Below are 10,554 nucleotides of genomic sequence, written 5' to 3'. Positions count from 1 at the left end.
GTGAGAGAGAAAGAGAATGCGGCAACGCGCTTCTTTCTCTCACACTCTACCATAACTTTCAAGCCTTATAACTCGAAAAGTACTTAATGGAACAATGCTTCATTATAGTATTTCGAAAATGCCTTGACGTCAGCTACAAGAATATGCAATAAAAAATAAGGGTTCCCATTTAAAAAATTCAAGTCGACCTTGACATGACCTTCATGACGTCACCCAAGGTCAATCGCATATTCCCATCTAATGCATGACTTGATACTCAACAACTTTTGTATTTAACATTTTTTTCTAAAATGAGTTTTTTTCGAGATATTTGACCATTTCCAGACTTTTCTAACACCCTGTATATTATATTATACATGATAAAAAGTTTACGATAAAAATAGTTAATAAAATAAAACGCTGTGATGATACATAAGTAAAGATTTATTTTCTTGTATTAATAAATCAAAAATTGATGTTACTAATTTTATGGAAATTAAACTTACCTCAATTTCCCGCGTCCGAACAAAATCTAACCTGATCTAACCTTAATAGCGTATAAATTCAGGCATGGTCGAAGGGGATTTTGGTTTCGAATAAATCGTGGTGTCGTGGTGCAAGAAAACCGCATGGGACTACATGAAACGTATGATGAACGCATGAAGGTACAGGACGCATTTACTTTCACGCCGAATGCAGCTGTTTAAGCGCAGTCTATATCACATTGCACGTGGAGTAGCAGCGCATGTGTCTAGCAATCTTCAACTCGCCAATTTATCTAAAAGCATTACAACTAAATCGTCCGTCCTGCACGATTTTAGCCGGTGGGGCACAAGAAAGGCAAATAGAAAAGTGAAAATTGCTCTCACATTTGATATAATGGATTCTAAAATCGAGGAAACTCTTGCACCACTTCGTGCAAGAGTTAAAGAACAGGTGAGTGCCATATGGATACAAAGTAGAAATTGTGTCTTGAAACTTTTACTACTACTGTTAATATTAATTTCTTAGCAGAATGCTTGACCTTTGGTCAAGGATAATGCTTTAAATGTTGAAAATTTTGTAAAATAAATAATAAATATTCATATCTTTAAAATTGACATTAATATATTGCATAGATCTATATATAGCCTTCTAATTATTTTTTAATGAGAATTAGAATTTTTTGAAATAAAATATCTACAAAACATTAAAATTTGTTTGGACATGTTTTGTCCATTGACTAAAATAAATATTATATATTACAATAAGTACAATTATTAAAGATTAAAAATTATATTTGCTTTTCTGATAAGCAGATGTATTTTATAGAGAACGATAAAGTGATATTTTACCAACATTTATTTTCTTGAGTAATATACCATTTTTTCTTGAAATATAACTGATTATTTTTTACAGGGTGATTATGTACGAAAACTGAAATCTGATGGTGCTCCAGAGTTAGATATAAAAAAGGCTGTTGCTGAATTAAAACTACGTAAAAAGGTACTGGAAGATAAAGAACTATCACTTGCTTCTAACAATGTAACATTTGACAGAGCAAGAATGGAAGATCTCTTGAAACGTAGATTCTTCCTGGATCAATCTTTTGCGATTTACGGCGGTATTACTGGTCAATATGATTTTGGACCCATGGGTTGTTCGTTAAAGACAAACTTGATACAAGCTTGGAGAAACTTCTTTGTGTTGGCGGAACAGATGCTGGAAGTTGATTGCTCTATTTTGACCCCAGAGGCGGTGCTCAAGGCGTCTGGCCACGTAGAACGGTTTGCTGATTTAATGGTAAAGGATGTGAAGACCGGTGAATGCTTTCGGCTGGATCATTTGATCAAGGCACATTTAGAAAAAGTAATTTGTGACAAGAAAACGAACGAAAAAACGCGTGAGGAGTGTAGAGATATTATCATCAAGCTGGATGGTATGACAAAGGACGAGATGAACGCAGTTCTGTTGAAATATAATATGAAATCGCCTGTTTCTGGTAACGACTTGACGGAACCAATAGAATTCAATTTGATGTTCGGCACACAGATCGGCCCATCGGGGCTTATAAAAGGTTTTTTGAGACCAGAAACAGCTCAAGGTATCTTCGTGAATTTCAAAAGATTACTGGCATTTAATCAGGAGCGATTGCCATTTGCTGCTGCACAAATTGGCAACGCTTTCAGGAATGAGATCTCGCCACGATCCGGGCTCATACGTGTCCGGGAGTTCACTATGGCGGAAATCGAGCATTTTTGCGATCCAAATGACAAAAGTCATTCCAAGTTTGAGACGATCAAGAATACAAGTATGCTGTTGTACTCGGCTTGCAATCAGATGGACGGCAAAAGCGCTCAACGTGTTACCATAGGAGAGGCTGTCTCATCTGGGTTGGTGGCAAATGAAACGTTGGGTTATTTCATGGCCAGAATTTATCAATTTTTGCTGAAGGTCGGCATTGATTCAAACCGTTTACGTTTTCGTCAACATATGAGTAACGAAATGGCGCATTACGCTTGTGACTGTTGGGACGCTGAATGCTTGACCTCTTATGGGTGGATAGAGTGCGTAGGTTGTGCTGACCGCTCCGCTTACGATTTAACGCAGCATACCAAAGCTACCGGTGTTAAATTGGTAGCGGAAAAAAAATTGCCTGCTCCAAAAACAGTGGACGTTTGCGAAATTGTGCCGAATAAAGTGTTGATTGGCAAAACGTTTAAGAAGGATAGCAAAGCTGTTCAAGATGCGCTAGCGGCATTAGGTGAAAATGAAATTGTATCGTTGGAGAAAATTCTTAATGAGAATGGAGAACAGGAGTTAGTACTGCCCAATGATACTGTTGTGAAGATTACTAAGGATATGATAGAAGTGAAGCGATATCAAAAAATCGTTCATGTGGAAGATATTATACCTTCGGTAATTGAACCTTCCTTTGGCATTGGTCGTATCATGTATGCTCTGTTTGAGCACAACTTCCGGACGAGAGAAGGTGACGAGAAGAGGACATATTTTGCCTTGCCACCAATAATAGCACCATTAAAGTGTTCAGTTTTACCGCTCAGTGGAAATGATGAGTTCGTGTCGTTTGTAAAGGAATTATGTAAGCAAATCACAAACTTAATTATTATATAATACTGATGTTCCAATAATAGAACAAACATTAATTTGTATTGTTTTGTTTCTAGTATTCATATTTGAAATAGACGATAGATTTAAAATATTCTATGGAACTAAATGTGTTAATATAAATTTTTATTTGCAGCGGAAAATCTTACCAAGGCAGATGTTTCACATAAAGTGGATGATTCTTCTGGCAGCATAGGACGTAGATATGCTCGTACTGATGAAATAGCGATACCATTCGGTATTACTATTGATTTCGACACCTTGAAGACGCCGCACAGTGCAACACTCAGGGACAGAGACAGCATGGGACAAGTCCGGATAAATGTATGTACATTTGCATGATTCTTACATGATACATTATGATACATGATACATTATTTTACCTCAACACTTTTATGCACAAAATAATGAGAGGAATCAATTGGTGTAAAAAAAAACACATAGTTATCTTTAAGAAAAAATATGATATAATTTCAGCTACATATTTTTTCTTAAAGCAACTATGTGTTTTTTTTACACCAATTGATTCTTCTCATTATTTTGTACATAAAAGTGTTGAGATAAAATAATTGAAAAATTGAATATTTAACGAGATATTTCATAGTTTATATAAAATAATGTCAAATTAAAGTATAAAATATCTTGTAAACTATTCAATTTTTGGCCATCTTACCCTAATAATTTTTTACGCTGAATATTGTGAGGAATCGATTTATATAAAAAAATTAGACTAGTTTTATTTAAAAAAATGACGATAATCTTCAAATCTTTGAAGTGCTTCTTGAGGTCAAACTAATATCCCTATCTTTTTTCCCTCTTTGAACCATACAACTTTTGTTTGAAAAATTTTTCAATATGACTTCAAACTTCACAGATAATCACGTCGGTCACCTTATAAGAATCACCCTGTATATGATATTTGTATTGCATATATGTATAGAAATTTTTCATAACTTGGCAAAAGAAAAATAATTTAATAATTGTCGATATTAAATAAAATAAATTCAATTTTTTAAATTATTGTATTTAATATGGAATTTTTAATTATAGCTCGACGAACTGCCTGGTGTAGTAAGAGATCTTTCATATGGAAGGACTACTTGGATAGAAGTAGAGGCAAAATATCCCAAATTTGAACAACAAGAATCAACAGAACCGTAGAAAATGCAGCTAAACCTAGGAAGAAATTATTTTTTCCCGTGTAAAAGTATATGAATTGCATATACACTAAAAAATTTTTCTACATTTAGGATTAAGGTACCTATTAATAATTATGTCACTAAATTTTGCAATTGGAAGACAGTCAATTCAAGTGATTTATTAATGATTATGATAATTCTTAATTTTTCTACAGATTTTCGTAATTAATATATTTATATTTGTATTTAATACAATTATGTACATGTACAGTACCGGCATTAATGGTGTCCGTCGCCAATTGAGGGCGCGGATCAAAGAACTCGCTCGCAAAGAACTCTGCGCTCGAAATCGTGTAAAAGTGTTGTCCAAACGTCTCAGAGCATAAAAATTTTGAAAGTTGCAAAATTAATCTTTTTTAAATATATAGGCTTGTAAAGAATGACGAGACAAAACTTTTTTCTATTTGCAGTTTTTTTGTTCGATGCTTATTTTTAATAATAAAAATAAAAAACTGAAAAATTTATATCCCTAAATTCAATAAGATTTTAAGGTATAAATCGTAATTTGGCCAAATTTTGTTGAAATTGTTTGAAATTTGGTATACGCATACAGTATAGTCTAGCGATGCCTACAAAACAATAAAGAAGCTGAAAATCGCCTATTGTTTAATAATAATTAATTGCAAATTGAGGCCAGTCGGTACTACGTTTTTTTAGTTTCGCCGACAATAAGTATCGAGAGAACTTGAAATTTGAAACAACCTCCAGTGAGACATTTGTTCCTCACTGTTGAAGGAAGGTTTCTGGAAATTTTCAGATCGATTCATTAAAAATTTGTGGAAATATGCATTTTATAAAAAAACATGCGACGCCGCCAATGATAGCTCCGTGAGTGCTGAGCACCATCAGGCAGCGTACTCGCCGTTCGGCTTTCCAGGACTCGATTTTGTAATAATTTTTTAATAGTTATACATTTGAACAATCGCTCACTCCCCACGAAACATCGAAATAATGAACTATTATTTATATGATTCCTTAATTAAATACTTTTATTATTATTATTTCGAAATATTTCACATACACTCCAGAGACGCGGTCTCTAGGACGACAGTAATTTAACAAATAACAATAGTTAAAGTTGTAAAAAATTTAACTTCTACTTTTAATGTTGATTTAATCGCGATGCAATAATTTTATAAACATATCGGACGATATATGTGAGTTATTGTTTGTTAAATTATATAGAAAGCACAAATTTCTATTGGGAGAATAAGCAAGTAGAAGAAAATCTAAAAATTTTGTAAGTATATTTGTACTTCTATATTTTCCTTTATACATTTTACATATTATTTATTGGTCACTGAGTGGCAATCATTACATATATGTATACAAATTTCGTGAAAAAGTATTTAGCGCATGCATCGTATTTTAATATAAATTATAATTTAACATAAATTTTTACAAAAATCAATATCTAATTAACGACAAATAAACGCAATTGCAATCAGTAAGCGTTTTGTCCTGAATTAGTAACGTTCTGTCACGTTTGGCGTGTAAATCCTTTTAACATATTTCCATTAATCGCTGAATGTCTATCGTCATGCATAAGTAAATTTCGGGGGTGTCGAAGAAAAATATCGGAAAAATCATCGTAATCATGTCGAGAATAAGTACCTTGCGAATGATAGCACAATATTTCAATATGTTGATCATATTTAGCGGAGAATTTTCAGAAATTGTATTTTTTACGAGCGTTTAATAATTGTATAATTAACTTTTCGTGTGTTTATTATCCGTTATTGTCCATTAATTATCAAATGGCAATCGTTGCATATTCATGAATTTTGGAAAAAGATGTTGAATGATTATATAACAAATGCATTATCTTTTAAATATCAGTTTAATTAAGAATTAATATTTGATTAATTAATATTTGATAGATGACGAATAAATGCGATTGCAATTAGAGTTGCGTCGGTCTTAAAGTGGTAACGCTTTGGCGAGAGGCGTGCGAACTTCGCGTTTTTGTTACTTATTAAATATCATTATGTTAATTTGTCGTTACGCGTAGATAAAAATTTCGAAAATATTGAAAAAAAGATATCATCTTGATTGTATCGAGAATAAATATAATACTTTGCGAAGGACAGCGATAAATATTTTAATGCATGAATTATATTTTACGGAGACTATTTTTCTCTTTCGATGAACGTATTAATAATTGGGTAATTAACCTCTCGCGGATTGTATGTTTATTGGTCGTCAAATAGCGAAACATTCGTAAGTTTTGAAAAAAAGGGCGATTACACATTATCATTATATTGTGTTTTAATATAAATATTGAATAATGATAAATAATATAAAGTACGGAAAGTTTACAGATTGTCGGAAGTGCTGTATAAAATATCTATTATTTAGGCGATTACGCGAATAAAATGTTGCGAATGTGAAGTTCTGGTTTTTGTTTACACGTCCCTGATGCCAACCGCTACATATACAGGAATTTCAAAAGTGCCGAGAAAAAGTATTGAGTGAAATTACATTGCGATTACAGCTGGTAAGTCAATGCAATAATTATAATTAATTATATATTAAATTTAATCGAACAATTTGATACGATTGTATAATAATAATTTTATGTTTATGTGGATAAATTAGTAAAAAGTACTTATTAATAATATGACGAAAAAATTATTTTTTAAAAATATCTATTAAAAATGAGATATATTTTATATATATATTTTTTTAAAATAATTTTTACAACACTAATTATTTGAAAATAATTGATATAACAATAAGACAAATGTATACTGACACATTAAATATTTATTGTATTCAAAATGTATACACAAAATTTATTTTTACGACATATAAAATGTAAATTAGAGAAAATATTATTATACAATCAAATATTATGTATTATTCAAAAACTTGAAGTGTGTATGTCGATATATTGATAATTTACGAATAATTAGATCTTTTTCTTTAATGTTAAAAATAAAAAATTAGGAATTCTATAAATTATAGTTATAGTTATTCATCAAAATTTTGCTTTCTCTCTCTCTCTCTCTCTCTCTCTCTCTCGCGCGCGCGCGCGCTCTCATACACATGCACACACAAATCATGGCTTAGGACAAGCTAAACATAGCTAAAGATAAGTGTAACAGTTTGAGAGTACTCTGCATAACATGGTTTTATAGTTCTCATGAAAACGCTTATTGGAGCGTGCCTAAGGCGTATTCGTAAATGAAAAATTACTTGACTTGAGTATAACTCTCGAATATTTCTTGTCTTTCAGGTTTTCATTTTAGATTATCCCGTTTTCAGTATGTGAATGTTGTGCGTAGGTTGAACGAAGGTTTTCAAGATGTTTGCAAACTATATTTATTTGTTAGTGTGCAAAAAATTCCGTCAGCTTTTCTGTTTTTCCCGTTTTAATTGGTACTGTGTAATGCGTTTACACATATTATGAGTTTCAATTAGTGTGCATATTATTAATTATACATCTCTCTACAGAGTGGCTCAAAAAAAACAATCAAGATATATTGATTCATTAAATCAAGTCGATTTACTAATATCATTGTAAGTCGTATTGATTTAATTAACTTCTAATCATTAATATTTAAATGTTTTGAGATAATTAAGTCTTAAAATAAATTAATTTGCCATCGTGTTAATTACTATAATATCACAATTTTGTTCTATTATTGTTAATTATTTTGTTTCATTATTTGTTAATATATCGTCGCCCTTATGCCAAAACCACGAATGTGCAATTTTGTAGTTTAGAGTTATTGCTATTTTTAAAAATTTAATTTGCTTCGAAAAATCAGATTCTTGTTTTATTCTTATAGTTCCTTCAGATTACTCAAGCACTGATTTACTATTGTGAATTGCTAACGCATTTGCGTCTCTGGCATAGAATTTTTGTTCAAAATTGGGTAGAAAAATTACATTAGCGAAAAATCGGAAAACTGGCACATTTGTGGCATGATATATGTATATTGCAAGAAAAATAATAAAATTAAATTCAAATACTTCCCGCGTGAGTCCCCTATGTTTAATACTGTTGTAAATAATTAATTTTAAAATTATTGTTTAACCAAGCATAGATATGTGAAATTATTTTCCGTAAAATCAAGCTTGCTTCAGACGATTCATTATTTGCGACAGAATTTGAGATAAAAATCTATTCATAATATTATTAATAGGAAACATTATTATTAATGCAATTTTTCTTCCTCTTTCCTGAATAATTTTATATTTTTGACTTGTGTCACTTTGCTTACGTGGGTGCAATATACCTATATGTATATCTAACTTTCAGCATCGGGTATCTTTCTCCTTCTTTCTTTTATCTTTATTCTTCTTCTTCTTCTTTTTTTCCTCCCTTCTCCTGTCGCTCGTTAAAATTTATTCATGATTCGGCAGAGCAATTCTTACTTCTCTTCGGGAGACTGGTTCGACTGGTCGCGGTCCAAATATTCGACGGGCTCCGGCCTATTTTCCACGTAATGCGATAGGGCCTTAATACTACTTGTGAACCGGTTGTGGGGTTTGATTTATTGATCGGCAATATCGATTTTGTTCGACTTTGGCTAATCCCTTACATTTTTCTTTAAACTGTTATCGCGGTGCTTTTCATTGGCTCATTGCGTATGGGATATTAAAGACATCAGTCAGTAATCAATTTGGCTTTATCGATAATTTTCAAAGAAATTTTGTTCTGATTAATAAGCCTTATTTAAGGTTTACTTTACTACTTTAACGCGGTTATTACGATTACTCGGATTTTACTTTTAACATTTGTACGAATTTATAAATCAGATTTATAAGTCGCTAGTATCTTAATTCAGATAGTGATTATTTAATATTTTATGTGATTTCACTGTTCAAATTTGCCAAATGGTTTAGATTTATAACAAGAATTATTTGCCTTTGAGATAAAAACTTGAATTCGTATAATCGCTTTTTTTTTGTGTCAAATTATCTAATACAATGTAATGTTCTGCACATTTAAGGAACATATAAATATAATAATATATATGAAGTTCCGATTTTCTTTTGTAAGTTCTTAAAGTTTCTCTCGCCAACTACTCGAGGTGCTCTCGAAAAAAATGTTTTGAACTGTATGTACTATCCGTTAGCAGTTAGTCATATAATTGAATAAGATCCATATTTCTATACAGAGACGTCTGACTTCCGCCGGTGCCACTGTTTACACAACACTCGTATGCATCACGTTCCGGTTTTAACTACCACTTCGTATCGTGGAAATCGTATTAACCAAATACTACGCTTGTTATGTGCGCAGGAAATATATCACCTTGGCATTCTCTTGAGACTCGCTCAATAGTACGTAGAAAAGGAGGAAAACGGTTCTCCCGATTTCATGCGTTTGTTGTTCACAGGAACCCACTGCGTCTTAAAATTCCTTATTCTTATTCAATTTCTTTATCGTTCCCTTTACTTGGAAATTCCATTCCCAGGTTCTATGTACAGTCATGCATAGTCGCGTGTGGCACATAGATGATTCAAGAGGCTGCAACAGAATGCACGCGTTCTTTTTTTTTCGAGTTTTTTTTTTTTAAAAGAGATAAAAAGAAAATTTTAATTGAATAACGCAACGATAAGTCACTTGAAAGAAAAAAATTTTTGAACTTTAGAACATTAACATTAGAAACAATGTAATTGTAATTGCCGTAAAAGTGGCACGTGATCAGGTAGGTAGAAGAAACAAGAAAGGAAGATAAATTATCTGAGATGCAACAGTAATATCATAGATTGTTATAACATACATTGTACCGCTAAGCCGATGAAGCACGAAACAATTAGTATTATCATGTGCAATGCAGAAAGCACACAGTAATTATACTTAGAGACATCTATATATATTTGTTCATATATGAAGACATACATATAATTATGTGTATATGAGGAATAGAATAAATTTATGAAAAAGAATAATTAATTAATATAATGATAAAGATGTTTCTGAGAAACTGTACAGCTTTCATTATTTAAAAATTTTTTTTTTTTTTTAAGTAAATATAAATTTCTGAAACCTAAAATGTAGATAAATAAATTACGGGTAAATAAAATATAGATAAATAAAAGAGTTAATAATTTAAACTTAGACTTAAATTTTAGAATATTTATGGGAGAAAGCAATAATAACGTTACAAAATTATCAGCAACTTAACAGGCATTTAAGTTGAGAAATGCGGAAATGATTTTGAGAGAATAAGATTTATGGCGGACTAAATGTCGGAAGCAGCTGGCTAAAAATATTCCGACCACTTTTTCTCGAGCAAATAGGGCACATATA

General features: G+C 31.5%; 1 protein-coding gene across 1 annotated transcript; it reads left to right on the top strand.

Annotated features, from left to right (window-relative positions):
• The first annotated feature begins 516 nt into the window (after positions 1-516).
• Positions 517-6,677, top strand: GlyRS (glycine--tRNA ligase). The gene is made up of 4 exons (XM_012374742.2): positions 517-915; positions 1,378-3,061; positions 3,224-3,411; positions 4,138-6,677. The coding sequence occupies exons 1-4, from the start codon at positions 673-675 to the stop codon at positions 4,246-4,248; spliced, it is 2,226 nt and encodes a 741-aa protein (XP_012230165.2). The 5' UTR covers positions 517-672; the 3' UTR covers positions 4,249-6,677.
• Positions 6,678-10,554: the final 3,877 nt, after the last annotated feature.

This window comes from Linepithema humile, chromosome 3, assembly GCF_040581485.1.
Source record: "Linepithema humile isolate Giens D197 chromosome 3, Lhum_UNIL_v1.0, whole genome shotgun sequence".
Taxonomy (NCBI): domain Eukaryota; kingdom Metazoa; phylum Arthropoda; class Insecta; order Hymenoptera; family Formicidae; genus Linepithema; species Linepithema humile.
Note: the sequence above shows the minus strand (reverse complement) of the source record. Positions and strands in the feature narration are given on the sequence as shown.

What these genes read in the sequence shown, in the direction of transcription:
- GlyRS (XM_012374742.2), top strand. Translation starts at nt 673, where the DNA reads ATGCAGCTGTTTAAGCGCAGTCTATATCACATTGCACGTGGAGTAGCA. An exon ending in GTGCAAGAGTTAAAGAACAG is followed by an intron (nt 916 to 1,377) that starts GTGAGTGCCATA and finishes TATTTTTTACAG; the next exon opens with GGTGATTATGTACGAAAACT. An exon ending in GTCGTTTGTAAAGGAATTAT is followed by an intron (nt 3,062 to 3,223) that starts GTAAGCAAATCA and finishes TTTTATTTGCAG; the next exon opens with CGGAAAATCTTACCAAGGCA.